The sequence below is a fragment of the Oncorhynchus clarkii genome, chromosome 25, assembly GCF_045791955.1.
Source record: "Oncorhynchus clarkii lewisi isolate Uvic-CL-2024 chromosome 25, UVic_Ocla_1.0, whole genome shotgun sequence".
NCBI classification, from domain to species: Eukaryota; Metazoa; Chordata; class Actinopteri; order Salmoniformes; family Salmonidae; genus Oncorhynchus; species Oncorhynchus clarkii.
In genome coordinates this window covers 15,304,979-15,328,899 of record NC_092171.1, presented here as the reverse complement: position 1 = coordinate 15,328,899, position 23,921 = coordinate 15,304,979, and the positions used below count along the sequence as shown (strand labels likewise).

General features: G+C 41.5%; 1 protein-coding gene across 3 annotated transcripts in view; it reads left to right on the top strand.

Moving 5' to 3' along the window:
• The first annotated feature begins 295 nt into the window (after positions 1–295).
• Positions 296–23,921, top strand: part of LOC139383937 (kizuna centrosomal protein) — a 39,670-nt gene continuing 16,044 nt past the window's right edge. Inside the window, exons 1-13 of one of the 3 annotated variants that reach the window (XM_071128557.1) lie at positions 296–476; positions 1,226–1,288; positions 2,721–2,883; positions 4,389–4,466; positions 6,259–6,868; positions 7,082–7,451; positions 10,700–10,819; positions 11,479–11,643; positions 12,894–13,044; positions 21,000–21,162; positions 21,684–21,746; positions 23,053–23,133; positions 23,410–23,479. In XM_071128557.1, coding sequence (XP_070984658.1) covers positions 412–476; positions 1,226–1,288; positions 2,721–2,883; positions 4,389–4,466; positions 6,259–6,868; positions 7,082–7,451; positions 10,700–10,819; positions 11,479–11,643; positions 12,894–13,044; positions 21,000–21,162; positions 21,684–21,746; positions 23,053–23,133; positions 23,410–23,479 — 2,162 coding nt within the window. In that variant the 5' untranslated portion in view covers positions 296–411. Of the gene's footprint in view, positions 477–590; positions 699–1,225; positions 1,289–2,720; positions 2,884–4,388; positions 4,467–6,258; positions 6,869–7,081; positions 7,452–10,699; positions 10,820–11,478; positions 11,644–12,893; positions 13,045–20,999; positions 21,163–21,683; positions 21,747–23,052; positions 23,134–23,409; positions 23,537–23,921 lie in introns of those variants that run through there. The other 2 variants (XR_011628805.1, XM_071128558.1) reach the window with 2 other exon arrangements.

Genomic DNA, 23,921 nt, shown 5'->3' with positions numbered 1-23,921 from the left:
GCTCTTTAATTACTTGTTACTTTTATCTCTTCTTCTCCAGATTTTTTTGAAACTGCATTGTTGGTTAGGGTCTCGTAAGTATTCGGCGCATGTGACTAATACAATATGATTTGATTATAAGGAAATAATGCCCGTTCTCCCTGTATGTATGCAATAATTAATAATAATTTTGATTCCAAATGCATTTTCATTTGCATGAGTGTACCGTTCATATACAGTCATTGGTACAGCCTGTAAGCTGATTCTAGACCAGCGCAAATCACATCACTTCGCTACTTTCCCGCTCCTGTTGTTTACAATAGGGGATCTCTGGGAAGTGGTGCTCATGGCAACCAGCATAAACACTTTTCAGTAGCTACGTTTTCGCTGCTTGTACAAAACGGGGCGCAAAGGGCAAGGAACGTTGTTGTCATGGCGTTCTGTGAGGACCAATACTATGAAAGAATTGGATCCATTCAACAAAGCATGCACGAAAGGTAAGATTTGAACCCGTTTTCCTTTTGGTGCCAGGCCCCTTTGACACCACGAGTTTGAGTTGTGCACTCTCCCGACACTGCTGCTGCTTTTCACGCCATGTGTCAGTGGATAAAGTGGCTAGCTAACTAACCATTAGCAACGGCTAACTAGCTAGCTGTTGGTCTATTTTACCGGTCAGCGGATTGACGCGCTAGCAAGCAACTATGGCTTGAAAAAGACGTGTAAGTAACCTCAATGTATAATTTTAACAATAACTATTGCATATTTTCGTTATGCTAGCTAACGTTAGCTAACCAACTTAGTAGGGAGGTTACACCAACAGCAAACTAACGACATTAGCTAGCTAGATAGGGCTAGCTTAGCGTTAAATAGCTACTGTTACTCATGTCACTGTGTATGCAATACCGGTTTCATACGAACTGGTAAAACATGTCATTCTTACCAGAACTGCAGCAACGTTAGATCAGGCGACTAATCAGTAGTTTAATAATTAGCTAGCTACTGTAACGTTACTGTAGCTAGCTAACTATGAAGATGTTGACGGTTAATGTACGTTTAGCTCCGTGCACGACCATCTGTACCTTTTCTTTCTCACAAAACACCACTATTGTGGGCGTTCATGGGGCTGCTGAAGCTAGTATGTTATGGGGACACGTCTTTGTTTGTTGCCTATAATAGTTTTTATTCGTATGATGCAAAGATGGGGGAAAAACTATGTAGCCAACATCTGTTTAATCTATTCCTGTAGGGAAAAGAGGAGACTTGAGTTGGAGAGGGAGTTGTTTGCTTACTGCAGATCTGACAAGAGAGGGTAAGTGGGTCCCAACAATTAACAATGTAGCTCGTTAGCTAGCAGTTTATCTTTATGTGCATTGTTTATCAAACCCTTAATCATAATAACAGTTCACTCATTAGCTATCCAGTTATTATTTTTCATCCCAAATTGTTGTATTTCCTTTATGTGGGCACAGCACCCGGTTTATTCCAGGGTAACGATGAGCAATAACCTGTGTAGGCATGACATTGTAGTGGTTATGTAAGGACAGACAGTTAGACTAGTAGTACCACTGTTATTAGGCTATACTAGTATGCTAGTTATTTCACTGGTAGTCACTCGGGTATGAATTAGGCCTATACAATGCAAGGTTATTATTATTATTATTTAACTGTATACTGAAGTTCTAAACTGTTCAGCTACTAATGAGGAATGCTAGTGAAAACAGAACATGGAGATAGGCCTACTCATAGTACAGTGTTTCCCCTAGGATTATTTTTCAGCAGCAGTGGCAAATGTAGCGGGGGAATATTTTTGGGGGGTGGATCGACTGACTTTCTGGTGACTTTTTAAAAGGACATTCTACTCCAAAATGAATGACAATGTTGACACCATCTGAAATATAATTCTCCCTTTTAAAAACATTATAACCTGTAGCCCAATTGATGCCGCATCGGGGCGGCAGGTAGCCTAGTGGTTAGAGCGTTGGACTAGTAACCGAAAGGTTGCAAGATCGAATCCCAGAGCTGTTCGTTCCTAGGCCGTCATTGAAAATAAGAATTTGTTCTTAACTGACTTGCCTAGTTAAATAAAGGTAAAATAAATAAAAAAAATAGTGGTGCTAGGTGATAAGAGGGGAAAAGGAGACTAGAGGGCAAATTTAAATAAAAGGGCTGAAGCATGGGGTTTCTCATCTGCATTTACCTAATTGAAAACCCCCCAAATACTTTGAATGCATCAAATGCTACAAATATACTGTACATTGTAACTTGTCACTCTGATCTTAAAGGCATGTCTTGGCATAAATTTAAAGCTGGAGTCCTTAATGGTGAAGCCGCCACGTCCGTTTGTGAAATTACAACAACAAAGAAGTTACTGCAAACAAAGAACACTGTTTTTCTTCCCTAAGACATCATTGTATGCTCGATAGAACAGCAGATTATGTACTGCAAGTGTTTTTGTCACGCCAGGCGACGTCTGCATTGTAAGAAAAAACAATAGCAACGGCTGCGGTGGCGGTGGCAGATAGTGGCACTTTTTCCTCTTAAAATAGTGGCACATTCCACCTTAAAAATAATAATATTATAATCGGGGGGAGAGTGGCAGGGTGCCGCAGCTAAATTAATATAGGGGAAACACTGCCGTAGTAACCATTTCTTTAGAATAATGTGTGGAGGAATAGTACTGCACATCTGGCTTTTATTTGCATGAGTGTCCTTAAATAAATACATATCTTTATTGCCTTAAGTCCTCAGATAAAGTGTGCCACACTCCGTGGTTATCTCAAGGAAATCTGTGAGAGAGAGAAACAGGCAAAAATTCGAAACCTGGAGCTCCTGAGAGATGTGGAGTGCATTGAAATGAGCATGAAAGAGCACTGTCCTGACCGTAACCCTCTGGATGAACACAAGGTAAGACTGGGACACTGCAGTGCCAGTGTCTCATCTGTTCAGTGTGTAGCCACAGCTGCGGAGTTGTTATTAGGCATTGTGAATTTAAAAGGTTTATGATTCTCTGCAAACTGTACCACGATTTACATGATTGAGATGGAGAGCACCTTTTATTGAAATCTTTTTACATGATTCAATAAAGATCACTGTACAGTAAACCTATGGTTGACGCTCATGCTCTATTGTCCCTTATGTACTGAAGAATAGTTCATGTGAGCGTGGGATCATGATTTACAAGGCCATTTCACAACACAAAAATGTTTTAGAATTTCAAAAATATGATGCATGCACTTCAATGACGTTCTTATTGTCAATTGCCTTAGTATCATGCTCTAATTGCCGTACACTGTAGGGATATTTACACTCATTTGCTTGATGTAACAATAGTAAACACTCGAACACTGCAGTTTATCACTGCAGGCAAATGAGCAAGAGAAAACAATGAACGAGTCAGATTATCGCTTAACTCAACAACAGTGCTCTACAGCTTAATATCAAATTAACAAAATTGGTTAATTATGACTCGCTAAATTAATTGCCCAATATTGAGACAGTGAAGTGCTCCAGAGGTTTATTTTTCCCCCTCAAGCAGTTTATGCTTTATGATTCATAAATGTTTGTAGTTGATTTTTATAAATAATTTTCTGTTGTCACATTGTTTCATTCATCTTCCTGTTACAAGTGTGCTATGGCTTCATTGTCAAGCAGTCAAACAACTGTGAAAAGGTACCTTTAACATTCAATTGTAGATATTTTGTATACTGTATATGTATATGTCGCTATTTGTTTTCTTGTTTAGATATTTCAGCCTATTTCTCCAATACAGTACGACCACACACATACATAGAAATGATGCTGACCGTAATCATAATCACTCGTGACTTCATTGTTGATATCAGTCGCTGTCGAATCAGTGCAAATAGATAACAAGTGTATTTAGTAATTTTTGATAAACAAAAGTAGCTTTTTTTTGTGTGCAATTTGTATTGTTTTGAAGAAAAGGCCTGGGATGTTGGAGTTAATCCTAGTGCCCTTAGCTGCACCATTAGACTGTTTAATTGGAGTTGGGATTAGGGCAGTCAGTCTGGCTACTCAGATGATTAAGAGTGTTGCAGGCACCATGGAGGACACTCACTGGGGAATACCCGTGGTGACTAACTCTCATGTTTGGACACTTTGGATTTCACTCGCTCCTCTTGTCTATGTTTTTAAATGTGTTTGCAGAACATGTTTAACACGGTTTTATCACACTGAAGAAACATCCTATGTATACAATTACCAAGATAATGACATGTTCATTATGTAGATCTTTCTGATAAGGACAATGTCCAACGATGTATCCTTTTTTGTTTGTTGATGCATTGAAAAACGGTACAATAGATATAGAATTAGTGATCACTTTGAAAATTGACATTTGCTAAATGAATTGTGCTCTACTGACTGTATTTTTTTCCTGAATTTCTCAGGTTGAATGCTTGAATAGAATTTCCAGATTTATGGCAGCAAGGCAGAAGAAAGAAGAGCCAAATCTTAAAATAGACACGGTAATAATAATAATTAAGATTCTCTTGAAATTACAAAAAAAAAGTCAATTAGAAGATAGATGTAAGCCTAACCTTTGATTAGAATAAATTAACACATTTTTCAAAGAACATACATGACTTGCAACTAAGCAACATGTATGTTTCATTCTGGCTGTAGTAGTAGTCTGCTGTTTGTTAATGCAGGGTGCCCTATGTTTTCTGCAATTCATTTTATATAAGGGTCATTTATATGATTTAAAAGTTATACAGCCTAAAATAGTCTTTGGGAAATGCGTACCATGTATTATGCAATTCTTATATTTTAGAGTTCCAGAAGATTTGGCCCAAAATATTTGACTCGCACAGTATTCTCTTCTTATGGCAAATCTCTTTTTTTGTGTAGGATAATGCAAATTTTAGCTCTATCAAACTGTGTTTTCAGCTTTGGAACAACAAAGAAAAGTAGACATTATGCAGAGCAGATCTGTAGAGCAGTATACATTTAACTGTGTCTGTAATAATGCAGGTGTCTAATCCTGGCTGGTGCATCTGTACAAGCCATGTAGTTCAAGCCTATAGCTGCTTCTTCCTTCACTTAACGCAGTTAAAGCTCTTTTAGATGAAATGTCTAAGACATCTCATAATAACTTGGAGCATGCTGTCTAGAGCAGTCACTTGTGACTGTGTGCACAACCCCCCCTCAGCTTGGCGATATTGTAATGAGCAAAATGGTACCGTCACTCCATTATGCATACAAGCCATTGCTGGCAGTGTGCATGTCCCTCAGGCTACAGCATTCATTAAGGGAAGCTTACCGGGCTGAAAGCTGGAGACAGATGATAACGGGATATGATTTTCATATTTAATACATTCCTTGGAAGAGCACGCGCGTGCCGCAGATTGATAGAAGAATCAATTGCTACTTTAGTGAAACACTTTCTACTTTGCCCTGCAGCTACCGATGGAATCACTCAGCCAAGAAATTAACTTTTCCTATTTTTTACCTACTTTGTGGATCTGCTGGGCAGAGCTGCATGGTTTACAGTGAATGTTATTAAGCAGCTAACTGTTTGGTATTTAAGACTCTTATCAGAAAAGAAACAGAAGCCATACTTTTTGTTATTATGTTTGGAGGAAGGTTTTTTTTAGCTTTCTCTCTGACCCCCTTGGTGCCACAGCAGACATGAATCACAACTTGTACAGAGGATTGCTTATACGATTAGAAGTTAAAACATTGATTGTGTAACATTCTTCTGAAAGAGGGTTTTGGAAATAAATATGACCTTGACCCAAATAAACAGCGTTTTTAACAGAAAAAGTGATACTTTTAAAACACTCCGCTGTTTGTTTTTGAAGACAAAGCCCTTATAACCTAATTTGCAAGTGTTGCATTTTTAGGAGAATAAACAGAATTATAGAAGCAGAAAATTGTAGGAGCAATATTACACCAACTTGAAATGTCTTTGCTGCTTGTGGCTGAAGGGTATCCTTGACCATTTCACGCTATTTTGCCATGGTATGGTACGTCGTGTTATTAGGATTATATATCAATTGAAGTACCATTGTCTTTCGAATTTTCATTGCTCAAATTGGAATGTGGACTGTGACAAGAAAAAATGTTGGTCTTCGGGATATGATTTGAGCATAATGATATGAATTAGCAGTCAATTTAACTGGAGTTACACAATACACCTGCATCCCTAGATATGATCTCCAAAATGCATGGCTTTTGATAAACATTTTGCTATTTGACATTGAGTAACCGTGAATGGGTTACCTTTTTTTTTATTTTTTATTGTTTCCTGTTTTTCAGGGAGATTTGTTGAATTGCCATCCTCAGGGTGAGTCCCCCTCACCACAGGCCAGGGGTTTACGCCAACCATCTGTAATCTTCATGGGTCGCCAGACCTCCAGAAGTTCCGCGGCTGAAGATGCCACCGCAAGTATACACTTACGACAAGCGGAGCGTCATTCACCAAATCAGCCATCACATGCCTCGGAATGCCTGCAAAGTGGCCTTTCGAATGACTCCAAAGTTTCCAGAGAGGTCGTTGCCGACAGCGGAGCGTCTTTATCAGTTGACATTTCAGGCTCAAACGATTCCCCCGACGGCTGTAATTTGTGTGACAAACATGAAAGGACGGCGGCAGTGGTTCCATCTGTTCGTACCTTAACAGCCAGCGCCGGCGTGCCTTTTGGAGGTGATGAACAACTGACTTCACCTCGGGTGACCTTGACGAGGCCTGAGAAGAATAGCCCATCGCCCAGCACTATCAGCCATATGTGGGACAGGAATTCACCTGCAGAATACACTCGGGGTAGAGGGTCTGGTCATCAGGAGAGCATAAAAGAAGATGTGGAGAGAGTTCTGCTAAGATCACTGCCTCAAACTGACTTGGGAAAAGAATCTCAAGATGTGCCAGGTTGGTGATCTTATTAGTGAAAGATATTAAATGCCAGAAGATATCCAGACTCTGTATGTTGTACGTTGTTTCACTGTACTAGCTAGTATTTTATTCCTTAGCAATCTGATTGAAACGTGTTCCTTTTAAGGAATTGCTGAAATGCATATATTTTGACTTATAATGCTACATATACACACTGATTCAAATAGCCTGTTGTTTATGTGTTTTTAGAGAAGAGTGAAACCCTTAGTAGATCCAGTTCCAGTATGGAGCTGTCAGTGACCAGCATTGGTAGTGACCTGTCCACCTCCCTGACTGAGTCTGACCTGGCTGAGCTACCAAAGGTGCCAGAGGGTGTAGTCCATGTAGCCAGCCACACCAGGAGGACAGCCAGCCACACTAGGAGGACAGCCAGCCACACCAGGAGGACAGACAGCCACACCAGGAGGACAGACAGCCCACCACAGAGGAGTGCTATTCCACCCAGCGAGAGGGAGCTCCGCAGCGCCAGTGTTCACAGTCAATCACTGGACACTCCAAAGCCTAGGAACAGACCAGAATCACGTAGCGAATCCACGTCTCCAGAAATCCCATTGAAAAGGTAGGAGTTCGTTATGTACTTTACATTTCGGTCTCAGTGAAGTGTTGCACTGCACTGGAAAGAGCTGTCTATTCATTTGATGGCATTCAATTAAACCCTTATGTCAACCATCATAACAAACACAGTTCTTTTTAATTTTGTAAACATTTTTCTACATTTTCCTCCCAGCCTATCTGTTTAATTCAGTTTTATTGTTGAGTAAATTAAACAGAGGGGCAGGCTAAAGCAGTGAAGCTACAGCTTTACATGAGCATGTTCCAGAGTGGCCAAGCTGAACTGGGCTGCAGGATAACTAAGCTGCACTGGGGATTCTGCTCAAGACAGTTGACTTGCGCCACATCTGTAGCCGCCAGAGAGGATGGTGGGAGTCCCGCTCCACACGACCCACCGCACTCACTTCTTCTCAGCAGCAGCCGCTTTAGCCTCAGTGCACCTTATAGGGAGGGTTTAGGACCCGTGACAAACATTATTGCCTTAATCCAAGATAATGCTGTAACAGAGCAATTTTCTGCTTGGGAGACCTCAGGAAGTCTCAGTGGAGGAGGACATTTGTGGCTCCATAGAGTGTTCTGGAGGGTGGGCATGTGGACAGGCACTCACACTAAGAAATCCAGCGCTTGGTGTCCTCTGATTTTAAGGATGGCTTGTGATGGCTTGCACAGTGAACGGAGTGACAATTTCTGTCCATTAATCCAGATCTTTACTGTCCTCTGAAAAAAGTCTGATGGCAGGCTATAGATGTAGCTATTATACGCATCTTTCCTCTGTGTGTTAAGATAATTCTCAGAATATGTGTTGGTAGACAAGTAACTGTTTGGGGGTGAAACTCAAAGGTATTTCTTATAAATAACTGTAGCTTGTCTGTGATTTAGATTTTGCAATGCATGGGTGTATATTCCTCAATGCATAGGCCTCATCTTCCAGTTGTACATGTGTATTGTACAAATGTTTTCCAAGGCCACAAAAATACAGCATTTCTTTGACAGTCCAAACTATTTTAACATTTGATCTGCTACAACAACAAAAATGTATTGTTTGCTTGGTATCAGGGTTGAAGTTTGACATGGAATGAAAATAAAACAGACAAATTATTGTACTTAGAACCTGAACAATGAATGTTTTTGTTTAGATGTTGTGTACTCCATTTAAATGTTCCACTGTGCCCTTTAGAGAAGCTGTAGAGTGGTTGGTTGTGGCGGCGATGGGGAGGGGAGAATCTGAGCTCTCCATTGTTAACATGGAGCCCTGTGTATGGGGGGGGGGAGACAAAGCTTTGATGTGAAGCTCAGAGCAGCCTGTCTCCAGTGCCACGCGGCCTCACTCAACGTCAAGGTTAGAGTTTATATCGCTTTTCCCATTCAGCTCCCAGGCAGGAAAACAAGCGTTGGCAATTCATTCCATTATTCCATTATATTTCCCCCTGGTGTGACCTGGGTGAGGGAGTAGAGAACAGAAACCCTCTTGGGTTTTCTTTAGTGCTCATCGTAATGGCTGGAGTCTTTCACAGGGATGCGGTGTTTGTTTATTTAGGATCCCCATTAGCTTTTGCAGAAGCAGCAGCTATTCTTTCTGGGATCCACACAAAACATGACAAGTAATAAAAACTAAACACTGATACAGTGATAGTGAAATGCTTACCTGTAAGCTGTCTTGAGTGCAGTAAAAGTATCTTCATATTAACAAATAAGTGATAAAAAGTAGTTAAAAAAAAAATTGTAACGATGGAAATATGTACATAATTAGAAGATGCTGTGTAATGTCTCCTGTGGTGACTGGGAATTACTTGTATTATGTTGTTGTTAAGACAACAACGTCATGGCTATGTCAGCTGTGAGATGTTTTTTTTCTTCTAAAAATCATGTGGAGATTCTGTAGCTATATGAAGTGTCTGAATACGAAGCACCTTAATCAAGGGCATTACTTAGAAATGGTTCCAAACGGACAAAGGCTGTCTGGATTGTACTGGTTATTGTGTACTCTCACTACGACCGTTTAATAGTGAGAATTATTGTACAGTGTTATTTGTTTAACCAGGTCTCTCCATTGGATACAACTATTAGTATTTTCCAGCATTTTCCCTTTTCTTTGAGTGTGAAAGAAATGCCCTGAAAGTGATCTGACACCAATCACTCATGTTGAGACCATTACATTTTAGGAAATCATGGTGAAATCACCACTGTACACAGTGTCAGTGTTATATCACTCGCCAGAGGCTGACCCCCCCTCCATCCCTACTAATAATACACTCCTGATGATGTCGAGACTCAGACACACACAGCAACACCAAACGTGTGGTATGAGACCTCGCGATGAAGCCCTCACAACAATACGGAGAGGTTTGGTGCACACAACTAATTCCCTTTTTTTAGTTAAAAGGTCCCTTTTTGAAGAGCACTGACAAATAAAATGTAGAGTAAGTTGATGACAATTTCAAGGCCCACGCTGACGGGAGGAAAAAAGGCAGAGCTTTTACCCATGCTACTTCAGCTGCATTGAAGAGGACTTAGCGCAGATGGATGGTGCACTACATGTCATGGATATAATTCAAGCTGCCAGCTTAATCAGGATGTTACCAGGAAACAACCTGCAAAAGGGAAGGAGCAATTGTTTGCTGACCTCTAACCCCGGAGCCCATTATAGATTGTCATACATTCTTTTTGCCCCTTTTATGTTGGGGGGCTCAGGATCTCGGCTGGGGTTTCTGGGGAATTCAATGAGGGCCACCCAGAGCTTAATGCTCAAGAAAGAGATGGATTCCCCCGATCCACATGCATTAGGCACCCATTTCTCATTTTACAGCCTCACATGGCCAGATTAAAGTGTAAATCTCTCACCAAAAGAAATCATCTTGGGTTTTTTCTTGTTGGGAGGTTGGGCTATGTTAGCTGTCCGAATATGGATGAAATTCATGTTTTTCTATAATAATTTCCAGGCCCCTGTTATATTGAAATGAGACACAATAACAGTTTTGTTCTATGCTCCTAATCCCTCAGTTTATTAGCTGTGTACCCAGTGCTGAGGCACTTTATTTTCCTGCCTGGTATTCACTCCGCATCAATTGACATCGAATTGAATGGTTGAAGGCCCATCTCTGACATTGGTTAACATGTCAGTCAATACAAATGCTACCATAGTGCCTTGACCCCTTGAACACACACAGAGAGAGGAAAAATCTGTAAACACGTATGGTTCAAATCCAGTCAGACTTTTTGTTTCTGTCTCTTCATTTGATATACATGTTCTTTCAGACTGTCCATGGAGGGATTCTTCCATCTACTGGAGAGCATCGAAGAACGATTCCACAGAGGAGAACGAAGTGTGTACTGTGTCTCGTCACTTGGCGATAGCAAACGCAATAAAGTGATCAGGTAAGCTCTTTCCATATTTAGAAACGATTTTGGTCTTTGCCTTGAGTTTGGCTGCAATTATTTTCATTATCAACCAGTGTTCATGGATCTGGGGAAAATGTATGAACCTTCCGCCAAGGGCTCTCACTTTAAATTAAGTGTCATCACTTGGCACCAACAATGCTCTTGCAGCACATCTTGGTTTCTAAGGGTTTTTCAAAGACACAGGATTGTCATAGTAACCACACTTTGCTGCTGAATTATGGTCCTCTTGGCATTTGTGAGTCATTGAAATGCACTGGCTATGTGTCATTTGAAACGAACGTGAACACTTTTCTAAATATATTACATTTTTGTACAAGAGGATAGAGATGCAAATGTTTTATTATCAATAAGTGTTTGCAATAGAATAGCAGGGAAGGAAATGACATTCCCAACTTCTTGCCTTTTTGCCAGAATGATCAGAACTACTGTCACCTGGTTGTCAGACGGTGAATTGTGTGCGTTTGTCTCTTGCTGTGGCCTTTGCCATGTGTTTGGGGATTGTGTGTGTTGGGGCTCATCCCTAACATGGGGTGTACTGAGAACAGTAGCTGTGCTCTATACTCCTGACCTGTGGGCTGCTAGGCTGAGCCCCGGGTTCCATGGCGATGGCTCACTCCGCTCTATATATTCGTCAGCCTTTGTAACGTCAGGGCAGGCTTGAATGGAGAGGACCTTGATGCATGTGGAGCAGTCGTCCTTCACCAGCTTCAGAGGTTGTCATGGACCATGTCAATGGGTTGCCTGTTACCCGAAGAGCTAGTTAGCTCCAACTGGTCCACCACTGAGCCCAGGAAAATAAGGTAAGGCTTCTTTGAACTCTGCACCAGATAAGTATTTTTTTTTGTTTGTTGATGTCACTGTTTTGAAAATGTATAATTTGATGCATTTCTTTTCAATCGTATATGTTAGGTGAGGCAGTTAAAATGATCTTCAGGTTCATGCTGGTCAGTAATGTTATGAGCCTTTGAAATTGAGCCTTCATGTACAGAATGTTTATTTTCTCCTTTGCATCCTTTTGTTTTTCTAGAGAAAATTATTAATTGCTTTTGATATTATTTTTGGATAATTACATAATTATTGTGCTGTAAAAACTCAGGTAGAAAAATGCTTCAATTGGTCTTGTGTTGCTGCTTCAGGGTCCCTTAGTATTATATTTGCTAAATATTCCATCAAGTCTGAGTGAGTCAAGACGGGAACATTTTCAACTCTGCTCCTGTAATAAATGTGAGCTATAATGGAGTCATTGAGCAGAGATATCAGTGCTCTAAAAGTGCCCGAGTCCAATAGACAATCTCACCGTCCAAATGAAAAGTGAACCGATTCGAAAGATGAATTCCACTTTCCAGACAAAGAGCAGATTAGTTCCTGTGCATTTTTCTTGAAGGTTTGATTGGAGTTCAGAGGAGAGGGGAAGCACATATTTAGAACAGGTTGAGATTTGAATTGAATGTCCGTGAACATATCTCCATCCTCCACAAATGTAAAGGTCATTGGTGTTACCTCAAGCAGTAACTCTGTGTGTGTGTGTGAATGTCATGAGAGAATGAAATGCCCTATCTGTGACTGGTTTCTTTTGATAATGAGGAGCTCCATTTTGAACCATAGCTCCAAGCTCTGCTATGCCTGAATACCTTATTGTATTCAGGCAAAAAGAAAGTGTCTTGAGATACAGTATCTTTTATACCCTACTGTTGTCGCTTGACCTTTTCTCAGTATGTAGCCAACTTATGTGTCATTAGGTTAACTTCAATTCACAAATATAAAATAAGCCAACTTTGGTCAATATATCAAGATGTCAAACTACACTACCTTTTCTTTAGGCGCACCGTGTGTGTTTCTTTCCATTGAGTTTTTCTTTCTCACCATTACATGCATGAATGACCCAACTCCATAATTGTTTATATTTGGAGTGTTTACACTATATAGATGGACAGTATATGTATAAATGCATTCTCTCACTGTAATAAAGTATGTTTATGTTGTATCTTACTGTGGTAAGATACAAGCCTGTGATCCTCGCTCACGGTACAGTGTGTCCTCCATGCTGCAGCTCCCGTCTCCCCCCTGATGCTGCTCCTCTGTGGGATCGCTGGTTCAAGCACGCCCTTCTGCTGAAGGACTACCGTGTCCTCACCCCCGAGCGCCTCGTCCAGCTGTTCACTCCACTGCTGCTGCCATACAACGCCTCCTATAGTGCCAAGGTATGCATCTCACAATACACTTCAGGGTACAGTACCTTTTCTTACAGTACATACTCTGTCATGCACAGGAAGAACATGTCATGCATTACAAGGATATACTTATTTCTTTATTTTATTATTATTTAGATTTTTTTTTAACTCCTTTTTCTATTTTCGATCTTGTCTCATCACTGCAAACTCCAAAGGGCTCGGGAGGCGAAGGTTGAGTCATGCGCTCTCTGAAACATGACCCGCCAATCCGCGCTTCTTAACACCCGCCCGCTTCACTTTGAAGCCAGCTGCACCAATGTGTCGGAGGAAACACCATTCGCCTGACGATCGAGGTCAGCCTGCAGGCTCCAGGCCCGCCACAAGGAGTTGCTAGAGCGCGATGAGCCAAGTAAAGGCCCCAGCCAAACCCTCTCCTAACCCGGACAACGCTGGGCCAATTGTGCGCCGCCCAATGGGACACCCAATCACGTCCGGTTGTGACCCGGGTCTGTAGTTCCGCCTCTAGCACTGCGATGCAGAGTGCCTTCGACTGCTGCGCCACTCAGGAGACCCTGATAAAACATCTGTACAGACAGACTCACACTTTGTGTGTGTGTGTGAAATGTAGTGCTTCCCGTTTGTCAGATTGCTACACAGGGTGACCTTGGCCAAAGGAAACTCTGACCCATGTGCTAATCGCAAATAACAGGCTCTGCCCAGACTCCTTTCATCCTGTGGCTTATTGTCCTGAAAAACACAGGCCTTTAATTTGTTATTAGCTGAAGTATTGCTGTGGCCCAGGCCCACATGAATGAGGCAGCCATTAGACCTTCTTCACAACAGAGGCGGGAGTCTTTGAAACTCCCTACTCATTGACCTTGCAGCAGAGCATGCCCAATTAAACCGGCCATGAAATGACAGACTATTCACCAGGCCCACAGAGGATGAAAGATTGAGATAAGAGTAAGGTACCATCATTGCTACTCATCTTCCTTCCGGAATCCTCTGTTGCTTTCTTTGTTTGTGTGCTCAGGGTTGTCATTGTTAATTTGACACATGTACAGTTGAAGTCGGAAAGTTTACATACACCTTAGTCAAATACATTTAAACTCAGTTTTTCACAATTTCTGACATTTAATCCTCGTAAAAATTCCATGTCTCAGGTCCATTAGGATCACCACTTTATTTTAAGAATGTGAAATGTCAGAATATTAGTAGAGCAAATGTTTTATTTCTTTCATCACATTCCCAGTGGGTCAGAAGTTTACATACACTCAATTAGTATTTGGTAGCATTGCCTTTAAATTGTTTAACTTGGGTCAAACGTTTTGAGTAGCCTTCCACAAGCTTCCCATAATAAGTTGGGTGAATTTTGGCTCATTCCTCCTGACAGAACTGGTGTAACTGAGTCAGGTTTGTAGGCCTCCTTGCTCGCACACGCTTTTTCAGTTCTGCCCACAAATTTTCTATAGGATTGAGGTCAGGGCTTTGTGATGGCCATTCCAATATAGAGGTCGACCGATTAATCGGAATGGCCGATTTAATTAAGTCCGATTTCAAGTTTTCACAACAATCGGAAATCTGTATTTTTGGACATCGATTTGGCCGATACTAATACCTTGTCAGCTCGGGGATTCAATCTTGCAACCTTATTGTTAACTAGTCCAACGCTCTAACCACCTGCTTCTCATTGCACTCCACGAGGAGCCTGCCTGTTACGCGAATGCAGTAAGCCAAGGTAAGTTGCTAGCAAGCATTAAACTTATCTTATAAAAATCATAATCACTAGTTAACTACACATGGTTGATGATATTACTAGTTTATCTAGCGTGTCCTGCGTCGCATATAATTGATGTATTCGCAAAAAAGGACTGTCCTTGCTCCAATGTGTACTTAACCATAAACATCAATGCCTTTCTTAAAATCAATACACAGAAGTATATATTTTTAAACCTGCATATTTAGCTAAAAGAAATCCAGGTTAGCAGGCAATATTAACCTGGTGAAATTGTGTCACTTCTCTTGTGTTCATTGCACGCAGAGTCAGGTTATATGCAACAGTTTGGGCTGCTTAATTTGCCAGAATTCTACGTAATTATGACATAACATTGAAGGTTGTGCAATGTAACAGCAATATTTAGACTTATGGATGCCACCCGTTAGATAGAATACAGAAACGTTCTGTATTTCACTGAAAGAATAAACGTCTTGTTTTTGAGATGATCGTTTCCGGGTTCGACCATATTAATGACCTAAGGCTCGTATTTCTGTGTTATTATGTATTAATTAAGTCTATGATTTGATAGAGCAGTCTGACTGAGCGATGGTAGGCACCAGCAGGCTCGTAAGCATTCATTTAAACAGCACTTTCGTGCGTTTTGCCAGCTCTTTGCTGTGCTTCAAGCATTGCGCTGTTTAAGACTTCAAGCCCATCAACTCCCGAGATTAGGCTGGTGTAACCGATGTGAAATGGCTAGCTAGTTAGCGGGGTGCTCGCTAATAGCGTTTCAAAAGTCACTCGCTCTGAGAGTTGGGGTAGTTATTCCCCTTGCTCTGCATGGGTAACGCTGCTTCAAGGGTGGCTGTTGTCGATGTGTTCCTGGTTCAAGGCCAGGTAGGGGCGAGGAGAGGGACGGAAGCTATACGGTTACACTGGCAATACTAACGTGCCTATAAGAACATCCAATAGTCAAAGGTATATGAAATACAAATGGTAGAGAGAAATAGTCCTATAATAACTACAACCTAAAACTTCTTACCTGGGAATATTGAATACTCATGTTAAAAGGAACCACCAGCTGTCATATGTTTTGAGCAAGGAACTTAAACGTTAGCTTTCTTACATGGCACATATTGCACTTTTTCTTTCTTCTCCAACACTTTTGTTTTTGCATTATTTAAACCAAATTGAACATGTTTCATTATTTATTTGAGGCTAAATTGATTTTATTGATGTATCATATTAAGTTAAAATAAGTGTTCATTCAGTATTGTTGTAATTGTCATTATTACAAATAATGAAATAAAAATTGGCCAATTAATCGGTATCGGCTTTTTTGGTCCTCCAATAATCGGTATCGGTGTAGAAAAATCATAAAATCGGTCGCTAGCGTCCCACCAGGCCAACATCCAGTGAGATTGCAGAGCGCCAAATTCAAATACAGAAATACTCATTATAAAAATTCAGAAAAGATACAACTATTTTACATTGGTTTAAAGATTAACTTCTTGTGAATCCAACCACTGTGTCAGATTTCAAAAATGCTTTACTTTTGATGATCTTCATATGTTTGCACTCAGAAGACATTCATTTATTGTTCCTTTTGTTCGATAAAGTCTCTTTATATCCGAAAACCTCAGTTTTGTTCGCACGTTTTCTTCAGTAATCCACAGGCTCAAACGCAGTCACAACAGGCAGACAAAAAAAAAAACAATTGTATCCGTAAAGTTCATAGAAACATGTCAAACGATGTTTATATTCAATCCTCAGGTTGTTTTTAGCCTAAATAATCGATAATATTTCAACCGGACAATAAAGTCATCAATATAAAAGGTAAACAAGAAAGGTACTCTCTGGTCACGCGCATGAAAAAGCTCTGTAACACGGCAGGGTCCACTCATTCAGACTACTCTTACTCCCTCATTTTTCAGAATACAAGCCTGAAATAATTTCTAAAGACTGTTGACATCTAGTGGAGGACATAGGAACTGCAATTTGAGTCCTAAGTCAATGGATACTGTAATTACAAATTCCTACTTCCTGAATGGATTTTTCTCAGGTTTTCGCCTGCCAAATCAGTTCTGTTATACTCACAGACATTATTTTAACAGTTTTGTAAACTTGAGTGTTTTCTATCCAAATCTACTAATTATATGCATATCCTATCTTCTGGGCCTGAGTAGAAGGCAGTTTAATTTAATTTCATCCAAAATTCCAAATGCTGCCCCCTACCCTTGAGAAGTTAAGATGTTGCTTCAATATATCCACATAATTTTCCCACTTCATGATGCCATCTCTTTTGTGAAGCGCAGCAGTCCCTCCTACAGCAAAGCAACCCCACAACAGGATGATGCCAACCCCGTGCTTCATGGTTGGGATGGTGTTCTTTGGCTTGCAAGCCTCCCCCTTTTTCCTCCAAACATAACGATGGTCATTATGGCCAAACAATTCTATTTTTGTTTCATCAGACCAGAGGACATTTCTCCAAAAAGTACGATCTTTGACCCAATGTGCAGTTTCTAACCGTAGTCTGACTTTTGTATGGCAGTTTTGGAGCAGTGGCTTCTTCCTTTGCTGAGAGGCCTTTCAGGTTAAGTCGATTTATAGGACTGGTTTTACTGTGGATATAGATACTTTTGTATCGGTTTCCTCCAGCATCTTCACAAGGTTCTTTGCTGTTGTTCTGGGATTGAGTTGCACTTTTCGCACAAAAGTACGTTGATCTCTAGGAGACAGAACGCATCTCCTTCCTGAGCGGTATGACGGCTGCGTGGTCCCATGGTGTTTATACTTGTATACTTTTGTTTGTACAGATGAACGTGGTACCTTCAGGCGTTTGGAAATTGCTCCCAAGGATGAACCAGACTTGTGGAGGTCTACAATTATTTTTCTGAGGTCTTGGCTGATTTATTTAGATTTCCCATGAGGTCAAGCAAAGAGGCACTGAGTTTGAAGGTCGGCCTTGAAATACATCCACAGGTACACCTCCAATTGACTGAAATGTTGTCAATTAGCCTATCAGAAGCTTCTAAAGCCATGACATCATTTTCTGGAATTTTGTAAGTTGTTTAAAGGCACAGTCAACTTAGTGTATGTAAACTTCTGACCCACTGGAATTGTGATAGATTATTTCACTGTCTGTAAACAATTGTTGGACAAATTACTTGTCATGCACAAAGTAGAGGTCCTAACCATCTTGCCAAAACTATAGTTTGTTAACAAGACATTTGTGGAGTGGTTGAAAAATGAGTTTTAATGACTCCAACGTAAGTGTACAGCGGGGCATTAAGGTATTTAGTCAGCCACCAATTGTGCAAGTTCTCCCACTTAAAAAGATGAGAGGCCTGTAATTTTCATCATAGTACACTTCAACTATGACAGACAAAATGAGAAAAAAAATCCAGAAAATCACATTGTAGGATTTTTTATGAATTAATTTGCAAATTATGGTGGAAAATAAGTATTTGGTCAATAACAAAAGTTTCTCAATACTTTGTCATTGCCAACAAAGGGTATATAGAGGTCAAATGTTTTCTGTAAGCCTTCACAAGGTTTTCACACATTGTTGCTGGTATTTTGGCCCATTCCTCCATGCAGATCTCCTCTAGAGCAGTGACGTTTTGGGGCTGTTGCTGGGCAACACAGACTTTCAACTCCCTCCAAAGATTTTCTATGGGGTTGAGATCTGGAGACTGGCTAGGCCACTCCGGGACTTTGAAATGCTTCATACGAAGCCACTCCTTCGTTGCCCGGGCGGTGTGTTTGGGACCATTGTCATGCTGAAAGACCCAGCCACGTTTCATCTTCAATGCCCTTGCTGATGGAAGGAGGTTTTCACTCAAAATCTCACGATACATGGCCCCATTCATCCTTTCCTTTACACGGATCAGTCGTCCTGGTCCCTTTGCAGAAAAACAGCCCCAAAGCATGATGTTTCCACCCCCATGCTTCACAGTAGGTATGGTGTTCTTTGGAAGCAACTCAGCATTCTTTGTCCTCCAAACAAGAACGAGTTGAGTTTTTACCAGAAAGTTCTATTTTGGTTTCATCTGAACATATGACATTCTCCCCATCTTCTTCTGAATCATTCAAATGCTCTCTAGCAAACTTCAGACGGGCCTGGAAATGTACTGGCTTAAGCAGGGGGACACTTCTGGCACTGCAGGATTTGAGTCCCTGGCGGCGTAGTGTGTTACTGATGGTAGGCTTTGTTACTTTGGTCCCAGCTCTCTGCAGGTCATTCACTAGGTCCCCCCGTGTGGTTCTAGGATTTTTGCTCACCGTTCTTGTGATCATTTTGACCCCACGGGGTGAGATCTTGCGTGGATCCCCAGATCGAGGGAGATTATCAGTGGTCTTGTATGTCTTCCATTTCCTAATAATTGCTCCCACAGTTTATTTCTTCAAACCAAGCTGCTTACCTATTGCAGATTCAGTCTTCCCAGCCTGGTGCAGGTCTACAGTTTTGTTTCTGGTGTTGGCCATAGTGGAGTTTGGAGTGTGACTGTTTGAGGTTGTGGACAGGTGTCTTTTATACTGATAACAAGTTCAAACAGGTGCCATTAATACAGGTAACGAGTGGAGGACAGAGGAGCCTCTTAAAGAAGAAGTTACAGGTCTGTGAGAGCCAGAAATCTTGCTTGTTTGTAGGTGACCAAATACTTATTTTCCACCATAATTTGCAAATAAATTCATAAGAAATCCTACAATGTGATTTTCTGGAGAAAAAAAATTCTCATGTTGTCTGTCATAGTTGAAGTGTACCTATAATGAAAATTACAGGCCTCTCTCATCTTTTTAAGTGGGAGAACTTGCACAATTGGTGGCTGACTAAATACTTTTTTGCCCCACTGTATGTAAACTTCTGACTTCAACTGTAAATGTATCACAAATCAATGAGTAGGTCTGTACAGATTAATCTCTTAACATTTGATTGAGTAGGGAATATTTGTTTATTTCTTTCAATATAAATCAGTTTAAAAAAAATAACAATCTTATTTGTGTCCAATCTTCTGAAAAGGCTGCTAGCATTTTAGCTCTGGTTCTTACGAGGCTGTAGAGGCTCTTAAAAATATGAACTGACAAAGAGAAGAGGTGCCGCAATCCTGATCACCATGTCCAAGCGCATCAGGAAGAGCCTGAGTGTAAACCTCTCTCTCTCTCTCTCTCTCATTATCTCTCTCTCATTCTCTCTCTCGACCCCCCTCTCTCTCGCCCCCCCCCTCTCTCTCTCACCCCCCCTCTCTCTTGCCCCCTCTCACAAACCCACACAACAGCTTATTCTCCTTCATTCTCACACACGAGCCCAAACAGAATTTCCATTCACGTCTTGCCACACAGCCTTCACCACTCTGTGACCAACGGGAGCATGCATCTCGCATGCACACTCAGAGACCCTTTGAATATTGAAGGGCCAACCGTTGCATTCATTGATATTTCAATTGCAGTGGTTTGTGAGAGCTCTCTCCACTACGTGGTGCATTTGGAATATATTTAAAAAGAGAAATATCACGAGGAGGGATCAGGACATTTTGGATTGTGAGTGTTGAGTAGGAAGAAAAGATCAGATTGGGTGTTTGTTCTCCTCTCAGGATATGAAAGCCTGTACACGCTATCAGTCTCCCGATGACCTGCCGATCACAACTAATATTGTACAGGTTTGTCTGTTTCTAAATCGTCCTGATCTTTCCCTTCATATTAACGCTCATTAAAAGTTGTGAAGGGCCGTCTGAGCCGAGAGGCAGGCTTTGAAGACAAGAGAGGGCCTATCGCTCAGATGATGATGATGATGGCTGGTTTGATATGGTGAATGGAATCACCGTGTCCATCTCCCTCCTCCTCCTCACATGGAGCAGCTCTTCTTAATTGTGTGTGTCCTCGTCTCCCGGGAGATAAGTTGAGAGGAAGGAAGAGAGCAGTTTGTCTCAATCCTCTCCGCCAAGTGGAGATAACTTAACGCATTTCACGTTAACGCGAGGATGATTGCGTTCTTTAGGCACTTGTCTAATCTCATGGATGAGAGGAGTGTGTGTGTGTGTGTGAGGGGAGGGAGGGAGAGTAGAAAGAGAGAGAGAGGATAATCTCTTTTGCTTAAACCAGAGAGAATTTCTAGTTATTTTCTTTGTCACAGTCAGGATGTGTGCAGTACTCTGTACCACAGCCAGGCCTGGGTAGATTACTTGTTTAGTCGTTAGGAGTTCAATTTGACACTCCCTTCACAATGTGGGAGCAGTTATAATGTGATTTTAATTTGCCATGGTTGCAGGCCAAAGTGCTGCTGAGGACACTTCTGTCCCGGTCCAGTGAGGAGTGCCCCTCGGTGGAGAGTGAGTCTTCATCTTGTGGCCTTCCCTCGTTCCTCAACGACAGCGTTGCGGAGGTCCAACCAGCCAGACCTTCTCAGGAGCACGGCGCCTCAGGGATGCAAGGTCATTATCCCTCTCTTTCACCATTTCGGTATGGGCAGTTGTTAGCTAATGTGCTACTCCTTTGTAGTGATGCATCACTCTCCGGTTATGATAATGAAACTGTATAGCCAGCCTCAAGACTAAAACTAACGAGGGAAGTTGTGATTATGACCCTGTCCAATGATGCAAATGTTTTTAGACTATAATTTTTTCAATCAGAAGTAATTTGCACATACTGCAACTTAAGTTTACACAACATTTCAAACTGAGGAAAGTCAGTAATTGCCCAGTGAGACAGAGAGGTTGGGATGTGAGCGTTTGTAGAATGGTGCCATTTCTGTTAAGTATGAGCAATCGCTGCACTGAAAGGAAACTTCCCCCATATGACAAAGAATCGCAACACTTTCACCATAGGCCTCTTTCTGAATCCCTGGCAGCCTCAGTCTTCATAGGGCCTTCTATTCAGACAAAGGGAAACCCAGAGTCCCAGCCTAGCCTCCCCCTGTCTCTGAGCTCTGTGTGGGCCTCCCTTTCTTTTACAGGACTACAAAGTGGTGAAGAGGACAGCCAAGACGAGAACCCCGTGGAAAGTATTCCTATTAAAGGTAAAAAGGCAGTACCGAGCCCTGCATTCAGAGTTCTTGTGTGCCGTTTGTTTTCCTCCCACAGCAGCCGATAATGGGCTCTTTTTAAATGGATGGCTGTGGTAGGATGATCAAGGTGAATCTGGGGTCAAAGTCCCACCTGAAGAGCTGTGCAGTTCCTCTAATTATATTGGAGAAACAGTGCGTGTTTTCAGCCGGCCAGAGCAGAGGCGAGGCCAAATTGATAATTTGCGCCCCGCATAATGCAGCTGTTTAATTGTCAGGACACCGGGGTGTAGCCAAAGATCTGTCATTGGTTCTCATTATCTTATAAACAATGCTGTGCAGCAGCAGACTTGAAAAGACGGGATCTGAAAGCGGCCTGTGTACTAGTCCACAGCCAGAATCTCAGAAATTCAAAATGATTTCTTATTACACTAGGCTATGGGATTTCCTACTGGGCGTTTCATGTGTGGAACACCCCCAAGGACGCAGGACCACAGAACTAGTCCAGTTTCAACTCTCAACTAATTAAAAGAAAAATATTGTTTTGAAAAGAAACATTTCCAGTCCAGTTTCATGTCTGGAGCCACTGCTGGGCAACCAAAGGTAATGAGTTAATAATGTGTGGCTGTAAATGCTCAAAGTGACATGCACTTGTTAGTCCGAGCAAACGATTTGACAGACAAGACAACTACAATGGACAGATACTTAGATATATTTGGCATAAAAATGTTCCATTGTTTCATCATTTCTGGAAGGCCAAACATACATTTGTGGCCCACAGAGTTCAAAGGATTCTTGCCTATGGATAGCACGCTTAGATGCATAAACTCGACCCCTGGCCTGAACTTGGATTAAAACAACCAGATATAACACTTTTATGTTTTGATTTACCGTAGTGTGTTAGTGTCATCAACTTGAGACAATTGGCCATTTATGACATACAGCTAGCTGCTCTATAGATTGTAAAGCCTGTGTAGTTCTCAAATATCAGACCTAATCCACTGTATATGGAAGTAGTTAGTGTTTTATTGAAAGAAAATCTCTCTCTTCCGAGTTGGGGTGCCTGCCAACCTGATACAGAGATAAGGTGGAGGGTGGTTATGGTGTCGTGGAAACGGTTACTCCCCTTGGCGTGTGTATGCACACTGCTTAAATACACAGCTTAGCCTGCCCTGCGCTGTGTTTTGACCCACTGTTCATCAGAAGGCCCAAAGAGCCAGCCATCGGAGCGTGTTGTCTCATCAAACACACAGCCTCTGAAAGTTGGAAACCTGGGCCTTGAGTCAATATTTAACTCTGACATTTTGTGTTTTTGGAACAGAGACAAAAGCATATCAGCTGCTTAAACAGTCTGCCACGCAGGCGAGGCAGCAGAGCTCTGGAGACGAGGAGGATCTGTCAGGTAAGGGGAGACAGCGCCTGCACCACCCCACCCCTCCAGCGAGCCACCGTGGCCTAATCATCAGTCAACACTGACCATATGTCTCACTGTTCTATGTTCTATAAAGAATTGGCACAAGTGTTGTATAAAGAATACCACCCTGTGTACAGGTTTTATTTTGTCAGTCTTCTGTGCTTTTCCTCTCCATTTATTTACCTACATGTCAATACACAACATAGATTATCGTGTAATTAGATGCACGTCAAAATGTTTGATCTGTCTTGTTTGCTCTTTAAGGAATAAATGATGGCTATGAAGAGAACACTGGGAGGGTTGAGCGCTCCTCTCATCAAGACCCTTACCCTTGGTAAGGACATTGTTCTTCTTCACACCCTTTATGGAAATAGGCCACCAGACACCAAAGGTAATGATGTACATCTGCATGTAGCTCTCATAATTCTGTGTTAATTTCCATTAGATCAAGGGGGCGCCACCCATTAACTTATGCATGAAAACAAAAGGCCAGACTGTTATCAAGCCTAAAGCCTGCTCTCACTATTTATTGGGTTTTTGTTTTAGGAGGCTAGCTATAAACCAGACCGTTGCCAACTAAACTAGTTTGGAAAATCCAATCCGACCCCAAATGGTTTGCACTATGTGTACAAACTGTGTTTCAACAAATAGAAAATCAGAAACAACTGTTTTGAAAAGAAGACTTACAAGGAGGAGTTTTAAGATGACACATCCCTTCATTTCCAGAGCTTCCCCACATCCTGAATTGCATTTAGGCTGCTCAAATCAAAGTGTTG